At 31.9% G+C, this 25,090-nt stretch overlaps 1 protein-coding gene across 3 annotated transcripts in view; it reads left to right on the forward strand.

Moving 5' to 3' along the window:
• Window positions 1-25,090, forward strand: part of USP14 (ubiquitin specific peptidase 14) — a 30,931-nt gene that overhangs the window by 2,726 nt on the left and 3,115 nt on the right. For 2 of the 3 annotated variants that reach the window (XM_011360466.2, XM_023530835.1), the window contains exons 2-15: window positions 1,247-1,392; window positions 3,859-3,891; window positions 7,695-7,799; window positions 8,502-8,605; window positions 9,872-9,930; window positions 12,739-12,869; window positions 13,761-13,841; window positions 14,207-14,292; window positions 14,968-15,082; window positions 17,400-17,465; window positions 17,618-17,710; window positions 18,801-18,929; window positions 23,946-24,006; window positions 24,364-24,471. In XM_011360466.2, the coding sequence (XP_011358768.1) occupies window positions 1,247-1,392; window positions 3,859-3,891; window positions 7,695-7,799; window positions 8,502-8,605; window positions 9,872-9,930; window positions 12,739-12,869; window positions 13,761-13,841; window positions 14,207-14,292; window positions 14,968-15,082; window positions 17,400-17,465; window positions 17,618-17,710; window positions 18,801-18,929; window positions 23,946-24,006; window positions 24,364-24,471 (1,317 nt within the window). Of the gene's footprint in view, window positions 1-1,215; window positions 1,393-3,858; window positions 3,892-7,694; window positions 7,800-8,501; window positions 8,606-9,871; window positions 9,931-12,738; window positions 12,870-13,760; window positions 13,842-14,206; window positions 14,293-14,967; window positions 15,083-17,399; window positions 17,466-17,617; window positions 17,711-18,800; window positions 18,930-23,945; window positions 24,007-24,363; window positions 24,472-25,090 lie in introns of those variants that run through there. The other variant, XM_023530834.1, reaches the window with a different exon arrangement.

Genomic DNA, 25,090 nt, shown 5'->3' on the forward strand with positions numbered 1-25,090 from the left:
TTTACATTGTCGTGCAGCCATTATCACCATCCACCTCCCAAACTTTTTCATGTTTCTAAACTGAAACTCTGTTCCCATAGAACAGTAACTCCCCATTTCCACTTCCCCCCAGCCTCCTGGCAACCACCATTCTACTTTCTGCCTCCATGAATTTGACTACTCTAGGTACCTCTTAGAAGTGGGATCATACAAATTTGTCCTTTTGTATCTGGCTCATTTTGCTTAGTATGTCTCCAAGGTGCATCCATGTTGTAGCATGTGTAAGTATTTCATTACTTTTTAAGGGTGAATAATATCCATTGTATATGTGCCACTTTTTGTTTACTCATTCATCTGTTGACACTTGGGTTGCTCCCATCTTTAGGCTATTATGAATAATGCTGTTATGAACATAGGTATACAATTACCAGTTTGAGTCCTTGCTTTCCATGCTTTTGGGTGTATACTTAGAAGTAGAGTTGCTGGATCATGTGGTAATTCTGTTTAATTTTTGGAAGATCTGCCATACTTTTTTCTACAGTGGCTGAACCATTTTAGGTTCCCATTAGCAATACACAAGAGTTCCAATTTCACCACATCCTCGCCAACATTTAACTTTTTTTTTCTTTCTTTTTGTAATAGCTATTTGAATGTCTGTGAAGTAGGATTTCTATATTTTTTACTGATTTAGTTATATCTTTGGATTCTTCCTGGTATTTGATCACCTCTTGTGCAGGAACCACACCTTTCAAATTTTATAATCCAGAATCTGTATTCCTTAACCTGTTTTAAATATGCTTTAGTCTCTCAATAATTTTTTCCTCTCAAATTACCTGTCTAAAAACTTTCTCCTTTTTATTCCAGCAGTATGTATTGATTTTAATGATTACTTAAGTAAACAACTTTGAAGTCTATGAACCTTATTCTGGGAAATATTTCAGTGTCATGATATTTTGCAGGTTATTAGAGTTGGATTAAGAAGACTTAAATATTTACTAACTAGTTCTTCGACATTATTAAATCAACCAACTTCTCTTAAATGTCAATTTCCTTACTTATCAAATGAGAATTTGGATTAAATCCAGTTAAATTTTATACAGGACCTACTGTATTCAAGTACTCCTGATTAGGTGTAGGCATTATGAACATTAAAAGATGAATGGCATGGTTTGGCTTTCAAGAACTAGCCTGATAGGTCCCCTAAGGATCTTCTGAATAAGTCTTGTTCTTTTGTAAATGAAAAGAAAAATTATGATTTTGTTTGCAGTTACTGTGAAGTGGGGAAAAGAGAAATTTGAAGGTGTAGAATTGAATACTGATGAACCTCCAATGGTGTTCAAGGCTCAGCTTTTTGCATTGACTGGAGTGCAGCCGGCCAGACAGAAAGTTATGGTCAAAGGAGGAACACTGAAGGTAAAACTTAGTCCGTATTTTCATTATACTGTTATTATGTAATTAGTGAAAATAATTAACACCAGAAAATGTAGCATTTGAGGTATTTTTTATTTGGTGAAAGTACATAGTTATGAAATTAAAATGTTTTATTCATGTTAGTGTAAGGAGTATGTAGCTATTTCAAACACCTTTATAAAACCATCATTAAATTTTTTCTTTTAAAATGCACCATCTCAAAAATAATAATAATAAAATGCACTGTTATCAGTGACTACCTCTGGTGGTCAAGGGAGTGGGGTACTTCTCTTTATTTGTGTTGTTTGAATTTTTTTCCTATGAGTATGTTAAAAGTATTTCGTTTAGGCTATAAAATTCTATTTGTATTTTATTAGTAATTCCTTATGGGGTGGAAAATTTTATTTTTGTTAAAAATATGGAACAATATGGTAGATATGTTTTTTTCAAACAAGATCTACAAAATGTATTTTTGTACATGCATTTGAATGTTGAAATTCAAAGTATTTCAACATCTTTACCAAAGCCCGGTTCTGGAATACTGGAAAACTGTTAATTTTTTCCTTTGGCTTTTCTTGCAATCTACGCATTAAAAAAGAGCCCATCTCTCTTAAGAGTAATCACTATCTAACACCTATCTGTAGATGGGAGAAAAAAATTTTTTTTTGTTTAAAAAGACAGGGAACTTAATTTTTCCTTTAGTTCCCTTGGGATGATCCCTTTGACTACAGTTAAGAGTCCAAGCTTTACCAGCATCATTGATGAAGGGCCACAAAAAAGATGTGAAGGTATTATATTTATTCTTGTTTGCAATATTATATGTCTACTTTTTAAAAACTACTTTCTTGAAGAGTTAGATGTGAAATGCTAAAGGGCTGGCTACGCCTGGTCAGCTAAGCAGTACAACAGATGTTGGTGAAGAAACATTGTTTTCCCTCCAAGTTGTTGTATGATCTTTTGTTCATTAGTGAACTTGTGCTGAGCTGTGTATGGGCATACCTCAAAGATATGGCAGATTCTGTTCCACACCACCTCAATAAAGCAGATCTAAAGCAAATATTGCAATGAAGCAAGTCACATAGGTATTTTGTTTTTCCAGTGTATATAAAAGTTATGTTTATAATATACTATAGAAAGTGCAATACCAGTATGTCTAAGAAACAATGTACGTACCTTAATTAAAAAATTCCTTATTGCCAAAAATTGCTAACCATTATCTGAGACTTCAGCGAGTCATCTTTTTGCTGGTGGAACGTCTTATAAAAATAACGTTAAACGTGCAAAACTCAATAAAGCAAAGCACAAAACGAAGTATGCCTATGTTGATAGTGTACTGTGGAGAATTATAGAAAAATACTAATTAAATGAAATTACTACTAATGGCTACCACTTATTGAATACATATTTTGTGCCAGGCTTTTCTTTTTTTTCTTTAATTCTCAACTGTATGTATTTTAAAAATGATGAAAATAAATGTATTTTATATATTTTATAAATCAGAAAACTGAGCAGCAGAGAGATTTAGGTAACATACAGTAAGACAGCAGAAGAGCATGTGATTTACTTGTCAAGCAGATCTGGGTTCATTTCCCAGTTATTGTGACCTCGGATAAGTAAGTCTCTGAGGGGATGTATATAGTTATCATTACTTATTGTTAGTAGTAATAGCCCTTATACTGAGAAGAGTCTTTATGAAGTTCTACTTTGAAACAGGGTGTCCAGAGAGATAATTAGTGGCACCACCAAAAGGAAGCATATTGAGTGCCTAGTACCTTCAGCAAAAAGAAAGGAGTAATATGGAATTGACTTTATTCGGTGAAAGGAGGGGCTTAGCTTCAGTAGGCCAAAATATCTGTGGACCAATCATGGCATTAAAAAAAATCTTGATTTAATTGAACATATTGAAGTAAAACTACTTATTAATTGCTTCATAGATGTGAAATTTAGTACTTGAGAAACATTTGTGGACAGGGCAAGTATTATTAAGGGTTAGTTTGCTTCAGGTAGTACTGTTTACTCTCCTGGTATACTTTTTAATAATACTTTCTTAAGATTCCTGATTTGGAATGATAAATTTGGGTGATAAATTATGTAATTATCCTAATTATGTAGACCTTATTTCATAAGTTACTCTTCATTCTTGTCACATAAGCTAGTTATTAACTCTGCTGGTTCCAAACAAGCAATAAGCATGCAAAAAATTAGCATCAGTCTGTTGTCATCAATCGTTTTTTATAGTATTTTTGGTGCTGCCAAGTTTACTGTCTTTTAGATTGTCATTTTATGTAGGTTAAACAATTGTTAGATTTACTGTCTATAGGACTGCGTGTGCTTTTTGTTTTTTAAATACTTTGATTATAATTTTAAATATGACAAAGTTATTTTGAAGTAGCTTAAGATTAGTTATTAGATTATTCATGGATTATACAGGGTGGTTAAAATGTTTTTCTTTATTTGTCTTTAAAACAGGATGATGATTGGGGAAACATCAAAATAAAAAATGTAAGTATTATCCTAAGAACACTTATTATAATGCAGTTTCCTAATACACCAAAATATATTCCAGATGCTTTTCTTTCATATGTATATCCAGTTGTTCCAACACCATCTGTTGAAAATACTTTCCTTTTACCATTGACTTGTGTTGCAGTCTTTCTTGAAAATTGATTATAGGTGTATTTTTGGATTTTCGTTTCATTGATATATTTGTTTAAACTTATACTAGTACTACATGGTCATGATTACTAAAGCTTTATAATAAGTCTTGACATAAGATAGTGTAGAGTTCTCCAACTTTTTCTTCTTCAAGGCTATTTTAGGTCTTCTGCATTTCCATATCATTTTAGAATAAGTCTTTCAGTTTCAATAAGTACACTCCTGGAATTTTTTTTGAGATTGCTTTGACTCTAGTTCAGTTTGGGGAGAATGAACATCTTAACACTATTGAATATTAAAATCCTTAGATATGGTGTACCTCTCCATTTATTTAGTTCTTTATAGTTTCTTAGCAGAGTTTTTTATAGTTTTATAGTTTTTCAGTTCTGTTTAGAGATCTTGTATGGTTATTGTTAGGTTTGTGGAATTTAATGTTTCTTGGCTGTTGAAAATATTAAAAAAATTGTTTTCCAGTGTTTATGGCCAGATTATAAAAATAGTTTATTTTCATTTTGTGACCTTACTAAATTCACTTAATAGTTGCAGTAGTTTTTTTTTTTTTTTCTTTTTTCCAGATTCCATTTGGTTTTCTATGTTTATAAGTATGTTATCTGCAAATAGAGGCGGTTTTAATTCTTTTCTAACCTTTATGGCTTCTATTTCTTTTTATTGCCTTACTTTACTGGCATATGAAAGTAGAATTATCATATATTGACCTTGTTGCCTGTGCCTTTGCTGATTTTACTTATTAATGTCGTAGTATAATATAGGTATACAATTATGTCTTCTACATTTAAGAATGGTTTTATTTTTTATTTTTCAACTTCTATGCTTTTTCTTTCTCTTTTTTCCTTGCTATATTGCACTGGTTAGGATTTTCAGTACAATTTTGAGTGAAGTGGTTGATAGTAAACATTGCATTTTTTCGATCTTAGGAAAGTCTCCAGTCTTAGCTGGAGGTTTATCTATTGAAATGATCATTTGTTTTTAATCCTTTCATCAGTGTGAACTACAGTGACTTTTTTGAATAGTAAACCAACTTTATATTCTTGGAGTGAACCCTACTTTGTCGTTATGCATCTTCCTTTTTTTATATTGCCAGATTCCATTTGGTAGTATTTTGTTAAGGATATTTATGTCTCTTTTCATGAGAGATGCTGGTTTGTAGTTTTCTTGAATTGTCTTTGTCTGATTTTGCTATCACTGTAATGCTAGCCTTGTAAAGTGTGTTAGAAAGCATCCTCACCTTCCCTCTTTTCTGAAAGAGTTTGTGTTGTTTTTTTTTTTTTCCTTTAAATGTTTTGTATAATTCTCCAGTGAAGCCCCCTAGGCTTGGAGCTTTCTTTGTGGAGGAAGACTTTTAATTAAGAATTTAGCGTCTTTAATAAATGTAGGACCATTCAGATATTATATTTGCTTTTGCATCAGTTTTGGTAATTTGCATCTTTTAAAGACTTGGTCCATTTAGATAGTTCATTTGATGGCATAACATACTCTTTAATTCTAGAATCTGTAGTGGTGTTTTCTCTTGCTCTTTTTTTCCCTCCTGTTAGCAAATTGCGATTTCTGAGGTTCGTTAATTTCATCGATTCCCCCCCCCCCCAAAGAATAAGTTTTGCTTGTTCATTTATTATTTTATTGATTTCCTCTCTGCTTTAATTTCCTCCTTTTACTTTGGTTTTAATGTATACATGTTCTAGTTTCTGAAAGTAGAAGCTTGCTTAATTTTAAAAAACTTTTTTTGTTTTCTAGTTATCTCTTTTGCCCATTTTTTCCCCCCATTTTTCTATTGTGTATTTGCCTTATTGATGTTTTTTAGGTGCTTATATAGTGTAATTCTATTTTCTAGTTTGTCCCTTATGGTAATGTTTTATGGAAGTTTTAAAGATTTATATAGTTAGTGACATCAATCCTTTGATCTTTTATGTCAATTTAAGAAAACATTCTAACATGGCAAGCATTTTTTGATTCGCTTACATGTTTTGTAGTTGTTTCATATTTTTACATGTGAATCTTCAATTTGTAATTCATTTTGGGTATGACATGCCATGAGGTGGAGAACTTATAGTATTTTTTTTCTAAATTATCTGCTTTACCTCAACATTCTTCATTGTAAAATCTATTTTCTTAATTATAAATGGCATTGTTTTGATCTTTATTCTTTTTCAGAAATTTCTTAGCTATTTTCATGGGTATGAATTTATTACATGAATGAATCATTTTGTAAAGTTTTAAAAAGGAACTTTATTAAATTTACATAATAATTTGGAATCACATCTTTACAGTAATTTTTTCAGTTAAGAAACCTGTTACGTCCTTCAATTTATTTAGGTGTTTTTTTTAATATTCCTAAGTAAAACTTTATAATTTTCTCATTACCTATTTTATTATGTTTACTCACAGATATTTATTTGTATTCTTTCTTTTATATTTTCTAAGTGATTATTGCTAGTATATTTTTTGAAATATTCAGTTTTCCTGAGACAATTGTCTTTGGAAAAAGATTCTTTAGTGATGGCTTGGCTTTGCCATTATCTTATAGAAAGTTTATGTAAAAATAACAGGAGATAGAATGAAGGTTACTGGATTGCAACATAGGTTCTCTAAGATATGAATTCGTTAACCTTATTAATTTCCTAATTTTAATCCTCATCTAGATATTTTTATCTTCTCTTTTTTTTAAAACCTCTACTCTAGGTTTTTTTTTTTTTTTAAACCTCCCTGCCTTTTTTGTTTGTTTCATGTGTTTATGTCTTCCAGTTAAGACATTGAGTAAAATGTTCACATTTCAGGATTATGGGATTTAGGGTGACAGTATCTTCCTTATTCTTCTGTTGTATGGAATGTTACCTATGTATTGAATATAAATATTCCCTTAGGTTAGTGTTGAATAGAATTATAAAATTGGATATTTTGAACTTATTTTTGTCCAGTTTCATGTTTTCTAATAATGAAGATTTCAGTATTCTCAAAATATTTCTATTCAAATGTAAATCATTGTTAGTTACATACTAGACATTCACAGAAAGATTCTTATCAGTGCTAGTTTATTATGGGAATAAATTATGCCACTAAATGTTAATGATCATTTGAAGAATCCCCTCCTCTCCAATATTGTAAACATTCTCAACTTTATATTATGGCAATATTTGTTTTTTCCCCTTAGCTTTATTGCTGTGTAATTTATGTAATTTAAAATTTACCTTTTTTAGTTTATAGTTTGACGAATTAGGTTAATTTTTTGTATAGTCATGTAATTACCACAATGAAGATATAGACCTGCCACCACTTTAAAAAGTTACTCCAGCCACTTTGCAGATAAGCAGGTTACTTCTGGCCTGAAGTAGCCATTTTAATACTTTTTTAAAAAAACAATTCAATGATTTTTAATATAGTTACGGAGTTGCAAAACCTTCACCACAATCTAATTTTGGAACATTTCTATTACCCTGAAAGAAACATGTCAGTTTAAAGTCACTCCTTCACACCTTTAGCCCTAGCAACTGCTAATCTATTTTGTGTCTCTATGGGTTTACCTTTTCTGGAAAATAGAAGCATGCAATATGTGTTTTCTATGTCTGACTTCTTTCATCACACATTAAAATGGTCAACTTTTGAGCATTTTCATGAAATTAAATTTTTTTAAACAGGGAATGACTCTACTAATGATGGGATCAGCAGATGCTCTTCCTGAGGAACCCTCAGCTAAAACTGTCTTCGTAGAAGATATGACAGAAGAGCAGTTAGCATCTGCTGTAAGACACACTGCATTTTATATATTTGATCACTATTTTTCAGAAGTACGGTTACTAAGGTGTCTTTCAGAAAGTAGCATCTGAATGTTTTTGAAGATTTAATAGTTTATGTTTTAGGCATCAAGATGTATGTTTTAGGCAGTTTGAGATTGGCTTAAGGAGTCCTCAGATTGGATAATTCATTATAAAGTCAATTAATAGCTGTAGTATGTCTTAGATAGTCAGCACATTTAAATGTTTATTATTTTTATGGTAAAATAGGCTCAAAGTAGTTAACTAGTTTAAATGCTGGGATATTTATATTTTTAAAACCTTTCATGTTGAAAATACATACTGTTTATCCTTAATTTAAATGCAGCGTTGGTTTCTAAATGTTATTTTTACCACCCAGTATTTATATAGTACCATTCATTTTTTTGAAGTCTTCCTGTGTATATTTTGTTGCCATGTTCTAATGATAAGCCTGCGAAAGGGACAAGACTGACTGTATCAGAAAGGGGGCAAGAAAGGAATTAAAACAATGATTGACAGTAAGAAGCAAGTAAAAATTTTTGTTGGAGAAATAAAAGACGTTACTTTAGGGTGAAGGTGGAATAAAAATTGGTATGAGTTGATAAATTATACTCGTTTCAATGGGTAAACTTTAGTGATTTATATATGCTACGTCTTTTGTAAAAACGATTTAATTCTTTTCCTTCTTAGATGGAATTACCATGTGGATTGACAAACCTCGGTAACACTTGTTACATGAATGCTACAGTTCAGTGTATTCGTTCTGTGCCTGAACTCAAAGATGCCCTTAAAAGGTAAGACAAATGAGATAAAAGTCTTCTTTGGATAAGGGAATTTCACATTTGGTTGAGCAGTGTTGTTTTGTATACATATGTTTTTAGCAGCTTTTTGAGCTATAGTTCGTTTATCGTACAATTCATTCTTTTAACGTGTTCAATTAAATGTTCTTTATTATATTCACAAGATTGTGGAACCATCACCAAATCTAATTTTAGAATATTGCCCCCCCAAGAGAAATCTCTACTCATTAGCAGTCACTCTTCCTGCCTGCAGCTCTAGGCAACTATTAATCTACTGTTCGTCTTATAGATTTGCCTGTTCTGGACATTTCATATAAATGGAGTCATATAATAATGTGGTTTTTCTGGTGACTGGCTTTTTTTACTCAGCATATTACTTTGTAGATTCATTCATGTTATGCCATGTATCAGTACTTTATTCCTTTAATGGCTGAATAAAATTCCATTATATGGCTATACCACATTTTGTTTATCCATTCATCATCTGATGGTTATTTGGATTGTTTCCATTTTTTAGCTATTACAAATAATGCTGAACATTCAAGCGTAAGTTGTGCAAATGAGTTTTCATTTCTCTTATGAGTGGATTGCTTGGATATATAACTCTGTTAAACAACATTTTGAGGAACTGTCAAACTTTTCCAAAGTGGTTTTACATTTTACACCATTTTTACATTCTCACCAGCAATGTGAGTTTCAATTTCTCCATATCTATGCAGATTTTATTATTATATGTCTTTGATTACAGCCATCTTGAGGGTGAAATGGTATCTCATTGTTCTCATTTGCATTTACCTAATAACTAGTGATATTGAGCATTTTTTCATGTATTTATTGGGCATTTGTATATCTTTGGAGAAATGTCTGATCAAATCCTTTGCCTATGTTTTAAATGGTTTGTCTTTTTTTTAATTCAGTTGTAAGTATTCTTTATATATTTATATTTTGTTTTCTTTGTAATAATATGTACTTTTGTGTTTTACATTATTTTCAGAAAATGTTTGGTATAGATGAGTTAGACAAAGGGAAGGAATTTAAAGTAGGCTTCATTCATTTAAATTCCCTTTTTTCTAAGCACTCCTTTTTTGCCCATATGATGCTTACAGAAACAAGACCAGAATGTAAGAAAATAGAAAGGTGGGAACACCTTTGAGAAACTTGCAGTTGAGAGTGTCATAATTAAGTCCTTTTAACTGATTTCTTCTCATTTGAGTTTCAGAATGACTTGGATCCTATTTAATTCTGCCTTACTGTCCCTAGGTATGCCGGTGCCTTGAGAGCTTCAGGGGAAATGGCTTCAGCGCAGTATATTACTGCAGGTCGGTATCTTAAATATGCTTACTACTTTTTGAGAAGGAGTATAGTATTTAATAAATGTTATTTTCACTCACAGTTTGTTTAGTACTTTTCAGTTTACAAAATGTGTTTTGTAAAATATTATCTCATTAAAATTGGAATACTTAAACAACTTGGGACATATTTTATTACCCAAATTATAAACTAGTGATGTCTATCATTTTGAAAAAGTGTTCGGATATTTTGGATTAAATTATAATTTTGGCTTTAGGATCTATTTGTAAAGTATATTCTTGGGGATATCCAGAGGTAGGTTTCGTTATAGTTGATATGACCCTTACAAAAGAGAGTCTTAGTGTAAGGAAGTAGTGTATGAAGAATGAGAAGTAGGAATTCTTAAAGGAGAGAAATAACTTATTTCTTCATTACATGAGACCATGTATCCCTTACCTCATTTTGGGACAGTTTTACAAATGCGCACTCTCTTAAATCATTGGGCTAAGTTGATAGGTTTTTATAGTTGCGGGGTTTTTTTTTTTTTGGTAACAGCTTTTTTCGAGATTTAATTCACACACCATACAGTTCACCTGTTTAAAGTGGACAGTCCATTGTTTTTTAGTATATTCAGAGTTGTACAACCATCACCACAATCAATTTTAGAGCATTTTCAACACTCAGAAAAGAAACTCTTAACATTTAGCAGTCATCCTATTTTCCCTGTAGCCTCTATAGATTTGCCCATTCTGGATTTTTGATGTAAATGGAATTATACAATATGTGGTCTCTTTTGACTGGCTTCTTTCACTTAGAATGTTTTCAAGGTTCATCTGCATTATAGCATGTATTAGTACTTCATTCCATTTATAGCTGAATAAGACTCCATTGTATGGATGTAATATTTTGTTTATCCTTTCAACATTGAAAGACATTTGGGTGGTTTCCACTTTTTAATTATTATAAATTTAGCTAAATGTTTGTATATAAGGCTTTGCATGGACATATGTCGCCATTTCTCTTGAGTAAATATCTAGGAGTGGAATTGCTGGGTTATGTGGTAACTATATTTAACTTTTTGAGGAACTGCCAGCCTGTTTTCCAAAAGCACCTGCATACTTCTACATTCTTCCCAGCAAATATGAGGGTTCCAATTTCTCCATATTCTTGCTAACACTTGGTATTATTTGTCTTTGATTATAGCCATTCTAGGGATGTGAAGTATCTCATTGTGGTTGACCATTAATTTTTGATATTGTAAATAGTAGGTTTCTTTGTGTCATTCAGAGGTAGATTTTCCTGTAACCTTTTTTCCTAAGAGTAAACTTTTTTGTTGAAGTTTTTAATGAGGAAATGTGATCACCTACATCTGCAGTAACTGAGAATTTTAACGACTTCAGTGTCATAGAAGGCTTGTAGTATTGAGGGGATGAAACATACTGTTCTTGACTTTTTAAACTTTTTTATTGTGAACTAAATTTAAATTTACAGAAAAGTTACAAGAATTCAGCAATTACTAATTTTGGGTCACATCTATATTTTGGTTCATCCTCTATAATGCGTGTTCTTTTTTTATGAACCACTTGAGAGTAAGTTGCAGACATGTCTTTTTACTGCAGAATTCTTCAGTATTTCTTAAGAGGGAGGACATTTGTAACCACAGGACAATTATCATTTTTCAAAATGTGGGAGTTTAACACTGACATACTACTCTAAAATACAGATTTTATTTAAATTTTGCCAACGTTGCTCATTGTAAAGTTGTTTTTCTTTTTTGCATCAGGGTCAGTTTAGGATCACATTGCATTTAGTTGTTATGTCTCATGGGTCTCTTTTAATGTGTAGTGTGTTTTTGACCTTTTTTCAAACTAATGAAATACTTCGAGATCCTTTGTTCGTGGTATATATTAAATCTTAAATCATCTTTTCCTTTTGGGTAGCATGTACTTTATAAAGTGTTATTACAGTTTAGGCTTATTTTTTTTTTTTTTCATTTAAAAAATAATTATCTTGGTGGTAGTGCTTAAAGTTCAGCCCTTCCTCCAATATTTTATTTTATTATTTTTTTAATATAGGTTTTATTTTAGTACTTGCTTTGCTGAGATCTTGGAGTATTTGCTGGGTTTAATTTTGTAGAAAAATGATAGATAACATTTTACATCTTAGTTAACAAAACAAGTCAAGATAAACTAAATTAGAGTTTTGCTGTTTATGCAGTAAGGGCAAGGTGTGATAACTAGACAGTCAGCAGAGGAAAAGTATTCTGAACTCCCAAGAGCAGGGCTGAGTCCATGACTATGGATTATGATATTGAGAGAGGAAAAGCAGAGGAAAGATTTTGAAGAAGGCAAATTACTTTTGGTTCTTGGCTGTTCAAGTAGAATCAGGAACCAGATTTCAATATTTAGGAGTTCATTAGATGGGAACCAAGTATGAGCTTAAAGGAGGTGAGCTGAGAGTGGTGACCTGATGGCTTCAGAATGGCATGGTGGCAGAACAGTAACACGCCATTTGACCCCTAGACAGAGGTTTTGTGTTCTCAGTTTTGATGAATATACACTGATTTGTTTGGGAAGACAAAGGCTGGGAAGGAAAGAGAGGGTCAGGGCTCAGAAGTTGTTTATAGCTAGAGATTGCGTTGTAAAATCTTCTGGTGAGTTCTTCAAGATTTAAAAACAAATCTGTTTCTTATTAGGAATTCAACAATTGCAAAAGGAATCGATATACTTAAAAATTGTTATAAGTAGTTTTTTGTTTATATTAATTGAGATTTAATTTACAGTAGCATGTATTAAATATGGCACTATTTTACTGAAGTAGTTTGTTTTGTTTTTAAGCCCTTAGAGATTTGTTTGAGTCCATGGATAAAACTTCTTCTAGTATTCCACCTATTATTCTACTGCAGTTTTTGCACATGGCTTTTCCACAGTTTGCAGAGAAGGGTGAACAAGGACAATATCTTCAACAGGTAATCAGGGCAAAGTTCATGGTTTTCATTTTGTAAATGTAAAACTTAGGTTTCCTAAACTTACCACACTTACTGGAGTATATTTCGCAATAATAAATATCAGTCCATTCTCATTCACACCACTATTACCTCTTGCCTGACCATCTTGCTTCTGCTCTTGTCCCTCTGCAGATTCTATATACAGCCCCCAGAGTCCTTTTTAAAATGTAAATAAGATTCTGTCGATCCCTTGTTCAGTGCTTCCTAGTAATTTTCTATCCTTAAATAATCTCCTGAATAATCCTAAATAATCTAGTCTCTGGCTATCTGTGAACTCATCATATGCCACTCTCCCGCTTGCTCACTTATCTCCAGATACACTGGCTTCCTTGCTATTTTTTAAACTTTCCATGTATCCTTTTTCTATAGGGCCTTTGCTCTTATTCCTTTAGCTCTCAGATAAATGTGTGGCTTTTCTCTTCACCTCGTTCAGGTCTCATGGCTCTGATGTCAAGGCATCAGAGAGGCTTTCCTATTGAGATAACACACTTTCCTTCCCCTAATCACTTTCCACTCCCAGATTGCCTTTTTTTCTTTATAATCCTTCTCTTGAATTTATATTTCATTTATCTGTGTTCTCCATTAGGACTTTTTCTGTTTTGTTTACTGCTATGTATTCCTAGTGTCCAGAACAGTAAATGTTTAGCATAATTAGAAGCTCAGTAAACATCTCTTGAATAAATTATTTTGAAATTTTTTATTGTTTGGAAGATATCTAATTTGGCTTAATATTTTAAAGGGGGGCAGGGGAAACCCTTCCCCTTTCCTCAGGAAATGAATTATTTTGGAAGGATTCTATAAACCAAACAGTCACAGCCAGGAGTACTTACCATGTCATTTTAAAATTAATAGGATGCTAATGAATGTTGGATACAAATGATGCGAGTTTTGCAACAGAAATTGGAAGCCATCGAGGATGATGCTGTTAAAGAGGTAACTGAAATATATTTGTGATTATAGATTTTCATTTTACCTTGATTCACACCACCCCAAAAGCTTGAAATTAATTCATCTTAGTAGATGGACATATACTTAAATACTTTAGATGCTTAATCCATAGTTCTGATTTGAAAGCTTGCATTTCACACTTGGATTCAATGTATTTTTATTAAACTCAAATGATGTTATTGAACATTTATAGTCTTTTGGTAATGATTTTTGAACAGTAGAAGAATTATACAGAAAGGGATTACATTTTAGAAAGCTTAAATATGTATTGCTAAACTGGATTGTTTGGAAGAAATATACATTATTATCTATGTAAAGTAAAATTTGAGTTTTTGTTTTAATTTTTGCAGACAGATTCTTCATCTGCATCAGCAGTGACGCCTTCTAAAAAGAAAAGTTTAATTGATCAGTTCTTCGGGGTTGAGTTTGAAACTACGTATCCTTATGAGCCAAGATTTATATAAACTCATAACTTATTACAAATGTATTGGTATAAAGAGCCTTGACTGATTGGAGTATGAAGGGTATGGTTGTATATTGGGGTATGAAGAAAAATTCTTCAGAAGTTTTTATGTCTAAAAAAATATCATGGAAATTAGAAATTTGGAAAAACGTACCCATTGGAGTGATCGTGAAGTTTAGGTAAATGTACACTTTAAGGGTATTCATTATTTTTTCCTGTGAACATCTTTAGGAGAGTCTACCTCATTAATTTGCCTCATAGAGAATTAATTTTAAATTGTATGAAATTCAATATATCAGTTCTATTCATGAGATTGAACCAGTTCATCAAACCAGGATTTAGGGGAGTACTATTTTCTAGGTGATCAGTAGAAATTTAGAAAAGATTCCTGTTTATGTATCTATGGGTTATTAACACCATTTTAAGGCTGTATAAATGACAACTTAGAGTTTATTCTTTTACATACATTTCATTGCTAAGTATTGTTAAGTGAATAAGCATTTTTAAGTATGTTGAAATAAATATTAGGAGACCAACATGTTTTAAATACTATTGCATGAAGCTACTAATTCTTTTAGCATTAGGACAACTTATTCAAGATGATGTAATAAATTGAGTGCCTGTTAGCATATTCCTTATTTTGCAAAGCATGAAATGTACAGAATCTGAAGAAGAAGAAGTCACTAAAGGGAAGGAAAATCAACTTCAGCTTAGCTGTTTTATCAATCAAGAAGTCAAGTATCTTTTTACAGGACTTAAATTGGTAAGAACAATTAGAGTTGATCTTCATTATTTGCAGATTCCATATTTGCACTTGCTAAAATTTATTTGTAACCCCAGCATCAGTATTTGTGGTGTTTTCATGGTCATTTAAAGACATGCCCAGAGTGGCAAAAAATTTGAGTCTCCTGGCACACACTGTCCCACCTGAGGTCCAGAAAGGTGGTGCCTCAGCTCATACTATAAACAAGTGTCTTTTTGCAGTCATTCTAGTGCTACATTTTTTGCATTTTTTTTGCTTGTTGATTATTTTGCTGTTTAAAATGGCCTTTAGTCATAGTGCTGGAGTGCTGCCTAGTGTTTTAAACAGAAGAGGGCTCTGATATACCTTGCGGGGAAAATAAAATTTCTTAGATAAGCTTTATTCAGGGATGAGTTTTATTGTAGTTGTGTGTGAGTTCCATGTTAAATCAACACTGTATGTTAAGTGAAGTGTCATTATACAGAAACACATGAAACAAGGTTGTATATTGATTGGTTGACTGAAATGTGTCCAGAGGCTTATGGAATGCCTCTCAGGGTATTATAATGAGGGTACATTAGTAATTATAAGATATAAACTGGGATTGTATTGTGCCAGTCAGGCCATATGTGGTCATTCTAGCCATTGTCCTAGTATTGCAGTTGAGATCCTAGAGTTTAAATTGACTTGATTTGTGGCAGAGCCAGATTCAGAACTTCTCTTATATTCAGTTAGTACTGTTTTTTCCCATGCCATACTAAAGAATGCACTTTAATGAGCAGATTGGTAAAATATAATGGTTTTGTTGGCTAATTTGTTAATTTGATATTTGTTAATTTGTTAATTTAATATGCACATCTCTTGAAGGGTAGGCAGTGAATTGGGGCAGGGATTACATTGATAAACAAGATAATTTGTTGTCAGGGATCTCGCATCTACAGTTTGGGATAAGATGGGTTAGGGGAAGGGTTAGTAAATGTAGATATACTAAGCAGAAAAATAAATAGTGATATTCTTTCCTCTGTGACACTGCAAGGAGAGTTGTGGTAAGGCATAATGGCTTTTGAGAGAAGTTCATTTTAAAAGCATTACAAATACTAGCTAACCACCAAGAATCGTGTAACAAATCAAAACATGAAGTATAAGTGTTAATTGGAGAGTGTGGAATGGAATGTTTGGCAGGGACTCTCCAGGATGATCTTTTTGTCATAATTTTATAAAATTTCAGGAAAACTATACTTGCAACTTCTAGATAATTGTGGATTGGTGATAGTACATAGCTATAGCTTACCTGATGAATAACATCGCACCAGATATGCTTTCTTGAAAAACACGTATTCATGAGATTTTTTATTTATTGTCCTGGTAAATTTTTTACATACTTTATCAACATTTGTTCTGATTATTATTAAGTAGTTTGGCTTCACGTTTCTTTACCTCTTTGCTGCTGAATTAGCTTCATTAAGTGTTAAAAGCTCCACAGTGATTCCTTTTGTAATGTGATTAGTAATTTTAAAAAATCAAATTAAAAAAAAATTTCACACAAGCGTAACAGGCTTAGAGTAACCATTAACAGTAAATTGTTTTAATTCTGATTTCTTGTATGTGTTCTCAAAGCAGAACACAGTAGTGCTAATTTTTTTGATACTAGCAATAGTAGCTAATCTTTATTGAACATAGAATATATGCTAAATAGTTTCCCAAGTTTTCTGCATGTACTAATTCATGTAATTCTAACAACAGCATTATAATACAGGTATTATTATCACCATTTACAGATGATGCCCAGAGGGGATAACTGTCTTGCCCAATGTCACACAGACTGTAAGAAGGAGAAAGGCAGACATGATCATTAAGATGTGTAAAATGGCCAAAGGCTTTCCCACATGCGTTAGATTAACAGGTTTTCTTTGTTATGACTTTTCTGAAATTTAACACTTGATTGGTTCTGAAAGTCTTTTATACATAAAGAATAAAGAACAAGGATTTCCTACATTTTCTTAGTTTTCCTCTATGAATATTCTAATAAAACATAAGTAGAGAAATGCCATAAAAGGTTTTCTTATGTTATATAAACTGCAGTATAAACTCAGAATCTGAGTAACATTTGGGTCATAATTTAAAAACTTCAAACAAAATTTTGATGGCTTATTTTTAAGGACTGAACAATATTTCAATACCTAACATTGTTTCATTCAAATTATTTCTCACTGGTATAACTCCACTGATATACTGTACATTGTCTATTAAGTAGTGTTAATTTTTAAAAGGTGTGATTCATATTTATATTGCAGAAAATAAATTTTTTTAAATGATATTTGGTCTTCTGTTTTTTTAGCGACTTCAGGAAGAAATCACCAAACAGTCTCCAACATTGCAGAGAAATGCCTTGTACATCAAATCGGTAAGTTGTGCTTTCCTTTTGAAATTGAATTCCATTTTGTTAAGTTTTCAAGTTAGTTAATGTTGCGCCATCTTTGTTTTTACCAAACCAAGGAATTAAGAACTTGGTATTTGCATGTAATAGAATTTCTTTCTTCCATTTTCTCTCCGTAGTCCAAGATCAGTCGGCTACCTGCTTACTTGACTATTCAGATGGTTCGATTTTTTTATAAAGAGAAAGAATCTGTGAATGCTAAAGTTCTTAAGGTTAGTAATGAACTCTTCAGTGTAATAAAACATTATTCTTTGAAGGCAATCCTTAATTTAGAGTAGGTTTCTTTATTCCTTTAGGGATAAACTTTCTTTGATATGTTGAAAATAGGGAAGTTATTAATGTTATAAAAGTGGTTCTTAACGAAGGTGTGTATTGGAATTATATGTTGTCCTTTTTATTTTAAATCATACACATGCCTAGCTTCTCCCCAGCTCCCAGCATCTGATTTAAATGGGGCCTGAGGTTTTACACTTCATAAAAGATTTGCAGATAGTTTTGATGGATGCCTTCCATTCCCCGGGAAACACTGCCCTAGACAGATCCTCAACTCCAGATGCTGATCTCTAGTAGGTTTGGAGATAGGGGTGGGCTAGGGTGCCGTATAACACAATGCAGTAGTTTCTAGGCGGTTCCCTTCTTTTGGTGAAAGGAGACAGTGTTAATTTTCTGGTGTCCAAAGAGTACTTAAATTGTAATCTCTTGATGTGTTAGCCTTGTGATATAGCTGTTTTTATTGTACTGTAGCTCCAATCCATAGCCAGAGTCTGTGATCCTTGGGGGAGGCATATATCATTCTAGCTTTTTAAGCTGAAATTCATAATACATTTTCAAATATAATTAGTGTTAAATGAGGTTAACTGTAGTTGAAGTATCTACTAGTGTTAACTTTATATATCACTTATTTTTATGTAAAATTGTATTTAAAATTTAAAAGAATCATAAGCGATCCCATTTCTGAATTAACTTTACTACTGGTTTTAGGTATCCATTATTTTAACAACAACTGGTCTGTTTCTGAAATGCTTCTTTTGTTGTATAAATTTTGGTAACTCCTCTGTGGTTAGTTTCATGGGTTAAAATGTTTAATGGAAAAAAGTTAAAAAAAAAACCCTTTTTTTACCTTAAAGTTAGGATTAGTTAGATTAAAAGTAAACACTATGATGTTTTCAACTGTATAAATTTCCAAGTGATTTTTACAGATTTTATTTTCAACTTTATTTGAATAATGTGGGATGGATGTTTTAAATAACTGCCTTTATAAACCTGTTAACACGTTTATTTTTCTTTTTGGTTTGTATATAGGATGTTAAATTTCCTCTTATGTTGGATGTGTATGAACTATGTACACCAGAACTTCAGGAGAAAATGGTGTCTTTTCGATCAAAATTCAAGGATCTTGAAGATAAAAAAGTGAATCAGCAGACAAAGACAGTAGGTTCTTAATTACTGATTTTCTAATCTTAAAATTTTAATATCTAATCGGTTTTTAACAATTGCTTTCTATTGGTAATTTATTAGTAAAAATAGATGGACCTGTAATTTATTTAGCACATATACAAATCCCACATATACTGGTGCAAAGCTTTGAAGTTTTAGGTGTATTTTAGTGTTAAAAAAAGAACTCTAGTTATGATAAATGGGTCCTTTATAGTAGAATAGCTTCGTATTTGTATTTTCTTTTCTTCTGTAATTTCCAGCTTATTTTCCTTTTGTATTTATCTCCTCAAAGCACTTCATGTAAAAATCTTGCCTACTATTTTCTGCATATTATATTTTTTTCTTTGTAAGCCATGGAGTTTTCTCCATTTTTAGGTGGAATTGGTGGTAGAGAATATTGATTTATTTGTGCTCACTGTGACAACCGAGTTGTATCTTTTAATAAGTGCTGCTGGTATACTTATAACTGCCAAATTACAACTGTAGCAACTATGTTTAACAAATTGTATTATTTTAGCTTAAGATAAAGTACAGTTGAATTATATGTTGAATTTTTTCTTCAAAATGAAAAAAGATATTTCTTGGTAACTAGAAGGATTTTCCATGTAATATAATCTATCGAGTTTTAAAATTAAGTTCTGCAGATTACTGTTCATGTGTGTGTATGAGAGATAAAGCAATTTTTAAAAAATTAAACTATTTTGAGATAATTTTCAATTCACATGCAGTTATAAGAAATAATAGAAAGATATTCCTAGTACCTTTTACCTAGTTTTCTCTAGTGGTAACATCTTGCAGAACTATAATACAGTATCAAAACCAGGATACTGACATTGATGCAATCTAGATATAGTATATTTCCATCACTACAAAGATCGCTCATATTGCCCCTTTGTAGCCAAACCCACTTTCTTTTTGCCCCTACCTTCTCCTTAATTCCTAGCAACCACTATTCTCCATTTCTATAATTTTTTCATTTCAAGAAAGTTATATAAATGGAATCATATATTATGTAACCTTTTGGGATTGACTTTTCTCCCCAGCATAATTCTCTGGAGATTAATTCAGGTTGTTTCATATAGCAGTAGTTCCTTCTGTTTTTATTGCTGAATAGTATTCCACGTGGATATACCACAGTTTGCTTAACCATTCACCCATTAAAGGACGGATAGTTTCCAGTTTTGTCTTATAAAGCTGCTGTTATCATTCACATACCAGTTTAAGTGTAAACATAAATATTTATTTCTCTGGAATAAATATGCAGGCATGTAAATTGCCAGATTGCATGGTAGTTGTATAGTTAGCTTTTTAAAGAACTGTCAGATGTTTTCCATAGCGGCAGTACCATTTTAGGTTCTCATCCTCAGAATGTGACTAACGATTATTTTAGCCATTTGGATAGGTTTGCAGTGATGCCTCATTGTGGTTTTAATTCGCATTTCCCTAATGGCTAATGATGTTGAACACATGTGTATATTTGTCATTTGTGTATCCTCTTTGTGTATCCTCTTTGGTGAAATGTCTCTTCATGTCTTCTGCCCATTTTCTGATTGTGCTCTTTTTTCTGATCTTGAATTTTGAGAGTTCTTTAATATTCTAGATACTAGTCCTTTGTCAGATGTATGGTTGCCAAATAGTTTATCCCAGCCTGTAACTTTGTCTTTTCATCTTCTTAACAGGGTATTTTTCAGAGGGAACGTTTTTAATTTTGATGTAATTTGGCCTTTTTTCCCCTTTTTGATTGCCTTTGGTGTCCTATCTTAAGAAACCATTGCCTAGTCAAAGCCTGTGAAGATTTATGCCTACGTTTTTTCCTACAAATTTTATAGTTTTATTTCTTCCATTCAGGTCTTTGATCCATTCTGGGTTAACGCTTGTATATGGAATGAGGTGTACAGGTCTAAATTCATTCTATTACATACGAATATCTAGTTGTCCTAGCACTATTCTTTGCCTGTTGAATGGTCTTGGTACTCTTGTAGACAGTTAGTTGATCATAGACTTATATTTCTGGACTCTATTTTTATTCCATTGATCAATATTTATCCTTAGCCAGTACCACAGTCTTGATTAGTGTCGTTTAGTAGTCAGAAGAGTAGCAAAGTGTGAGCCTTCCGACTTTGTTCTTTTTTCAGCTCTTCTGAGTCCCTTGTATTTCTGTATTTATTTTAGGATCAATTTGTCATTTTTTCAAAAACAATTGGAATTTTGATAGGGATTGCATTCAATCTATAGGTCAATTTGGGGAGTATTGCCATTTTAATAGTATTAAGTCTTGAAATCCATGAACTCGTTAGGTCTTTTTATTTATTTAGGTCTTTAAGTTTTCAACAGTGTTTTATAGTTTTCAGTGTACAAGTCTTGTACTTTGGTTAAATTTATTCTTGAGTATCTTATTCTTTTTTGTTTTTTTTGTAAAAGACGTTTCTTAATTTCAGTTTTGGATAATTTGTTGCAGTTGATTTTTGTATTGATCTTGTATCTTTTACTTTCCTGAACTGGTTTGTTAGGTGTTTCTTTTTTTTTTCGTCTTTTCTCTTTTGAAAGAGATTATGTAGAATTGGTGTTAATTTTCTTCAGACTTGATAGAATTGTCTGGGGAAACAATCAGGGCATGGAGATTTATTTTTCAGGAGTTTTTAAATTACAAATTCAACTTTATACTTACGAGCTATTCAAATGTGTAATTCATTGGGTTTATTTTAGTAGTTTTTTCATGGATCCATTTCATCTAGCTTATCAATTTTATGTGTTTGCATATAGGGCTGTAAATTTCTCAGTACTTTCACCATCCTATAAATTTTGTTATACTGTGTTTTCGTTTTGATTCTGTTCCTTGTATTTTTTAAAAAAATTTCCCTTGAGGCTTCTCTGACCTTGTATTATTTAGAAGTATCTTGTTTAGTTTCCAAATGTTTGGAAGTTTTTCTATTTTTTCTGTTACTGATTCTAGTTTGATTCCATTGTGGTGAAAAAATATACTTATGTTATATTCCTTTAAATTTGTTGAGGTTTGCTTTATGGCTCAGGATGTGATCTATCTCGGTGTATGTTTCATGGGCACTTGAAAAGAATGTGTGTTCTGTTGTCGAATGTTCTATAGATATTGATTAGATCCAGTTGATTAATGATGATGTTGCATTATTCTATAATCTTGTTGTTTTTCTGTCTAGTTCTTTGTTGAAGAGGAGTGAAGTCTTCAACTAAAATTGTGTACCTGTATGTTTCTCTGTTTAGTTCTGTCAGCTTTTGCTATGCATGTTTTGTAGCTCTTTTATTTGATGCATACACATTTAGGATTGCTTTGTCTTCATGACGGACTGACCCTTTTATTCAGTATTCCTGTTCTTGGTAAATTTCTTTGCTCTGAAGTCTACTTTATCTGATATTAATTTGGCACTGCTGCTTTCTTTTTGTTAATGTTTCCATGATATATTTTCATCCTTTTATTTTTAATTTCTCATACTGTTATATTCGAAGAGAGTTTCTTATAGACAGTGTATAGTTTTGTCATGTTCTTTAATCCACTCTGTTAACTTCTGTCTTTTTACTGGTATATTTAGATCATTTACATTTAATGTAATTATTGATATGTTAGTGTTTAAATCTATTGTATTTTTTGTTTTGTTTCTCATTTTTGCCTTCTTGTAGGTTACTTGAACATTTTCTAGAATTCTAGTTTGATTCATCTATACTGTATTTGAATATATTTCCTTGTATAGCTTTTTTTTGTGGTTGCTATAGCTATTACATTATATACAGTTGACTCGAACAGTGCAGGGGTTTTGGGTTTTGGGTTTTGGGTTTTGGGGTGCTGACTGTCCATGCAGTCAAAAATCCAAATGTTATATGTTGGTCCTCTACATACATGGATTCCCAACCACAAGTTGACTGAGTAACATGGGTTTGAACTTTGTGGGTCAGTTGAAAAAAACTGGTAAGTGGACTCACACAGTACAAACCTGCATTGTTCAAGGGCCAATTGTATATGAAAGGGAATGGTTGACCTAATTGTCATTTTTTGTTGTGGGATCCTTTGACTTGTCACTTTAGCTATCAAATTGCTTGCATGTCTTTGTTACCATTGTAGTTTTCAAGAACTTTGCCGATATACCTAGATAAGTTGTTTAATTTTTTTATATTGCACACTGAAATGGGTTGATGCGAGGAGTTTCCACTAAAGAGCCTTATCTAAAGTAGTAAATCATGCCTCTTTTAATATATGTAAATGTTTGCTGAATTAAATATTTCAGTTTATTTGGGCTGAAGTGGTAGGTGGCCATGGCTTAACAGATTTAATATTAGTTGCAGTAATTCAGCTTCTCTTTTTTTGAGGCAGCTCTTTTTTGTTGTTGTTGTTTTCACTTGTGTGTTTTGGTAGTATTTTGGTAAAATTATAGAATTGGATTTTCCTATTCTACCCCTAGAACACTGTTTATCCATACTATTATATTCACTGGTATGCTCTAGCTTTAGTGGTTTAATGTTGGTACTATAGTCAGAGGGTCAGTGACTATACATACAAGATTGCGTACTGTTAAAGTGTGGGCCTTTTGGGTTTACAGTTTCATGTTCTCTATAGCTATATCATTTTAGTAATTTGTAAGGCAGACCATATTTTGTCTTTTGCCTTGGTGCTTTGCATTGTAGACAGTAAACATTTGTGGAAATGAATATAGGTATCCCCTGCTTTTTGAAAGCCCACGTATGCCACCTTGCTTTTATGAAACACCTACCTGTTTTTGCTAACTGAAAGAAATCTGAAGAGGATTTTTGCTTTTATGTGAAAAGTAATTATCATACTAATGTAGGTCTTTCTCTTTTCATAAAATCGCAATACTGTTAACATGAATTTTCAAAAAGGGGATACTCTTTGCTTTATGCCAATTTGGCTTATGATGTTTTCATAGGAATGCTCTACTTTCAGATAGTGGGGAAACTTGTATTCTTTGAGATTGCAAATTTTATTTCCAATATCATGATTTAGAATTAAGTATTTTTCTTTTTTAGACTGACAAAAAGAGTAGTCCCCAGAAAGAAGTTCAGTATGAGCCCTTTTCTTTTGCTGATGGTAAGTGAAATCTTCATTTCAATTGAGGTGTAGTGTGTGCGATTTCTTTTAAGGTAAAATTACTGTCTTGCCACATATCTGTTTTTAAAGATATCATTTTTTTTTTAAAGTTATGTATCTTGAAGTATAATTTACATTAATATGACATACAGTAAAAGTCACTTTTTCATGAATGATATCATACTTCTTAAAACATCTTTCATGAAGCCTTAACTTTGAACAGTAGTTTCTTACTGGATTCTAATAATAATACTTCTCTAGGCTAAACTTTAGAGTTATTCTTGCTTATTACCTAGCTTGTGAAAGTACATGTTATTATTCATTGTCTATTATTACTGTATTTATATCTTTCATTAGACATTGGCTCCAATAATTGTGGATACTATGATTTGCAAGCAGTGCTAACACATCAGGGACGATCTAGCTCGTCAGGTCATTATGTATCATGGGTGAAAAGGAAACAAGGTAAAGATTCTGTTATTTTTTTTCAATTGTTACTTACCCTTTTAAAAGTTTGTCTTAGCATACATTTTATAGCACAGTCGTTCTCAAATGTTTTGGTCTCGGAACCACTATACGTTAATTATTGAGGACCTTTCCAAAGAGCTTTTGTTTATGAGGATTATATCTTATTTGCTATAATAGAAATTAAAACTGAGAAGTTAATTCATTTAAAACCAACAGTAATAAAACTGAGAAGTTAATTCATTTAAAACCAACAGTAATATACTAGATTTTACATATTAACATAAATAACATTTTCAAAATAGAAGTATTTTAAAAAAAATTTAGCAAGAAATGGTATTGATTCACATTTTTATAAGTCTTTTTTGTTTGGCTCAATAGGAGACAGCTAGATGCTCCTAAATGTTTGCATTCTGTCTGTTGCTTTATCACACATCGTGTAGTCTCTGGAAAATTCTAGAGCACACTTGAGAGAATGAAGGGAAAAGGCAGTTTATGCTTTTAATGGTGTTACGAAATTAGTTGTAACCTTCATGGAACTTCTGAAATGGTCTTGAACCTTAGTGGTCCCTGGACCACACTTTGAGAACTATTGATGTGGCAGATGGAATGCTGCTTT

Source organism: Pteropus vampyrus, unplaced genomic scaffold, assembly GCF_000151845.1.
Source record: "Pteropus vampyrus isolate Shadow unplaced genomic scaffold, Pvam_2.0 Scaffold55, whole genome shotgun sequence".
NCBI classification, from domain to species: domain Eukaryota; kingdom Metazoa; phylum Chordata; class Mammalia; order Chiroptera; family Pteropodidae; genus Pteropus; species Pteropus vampyrus.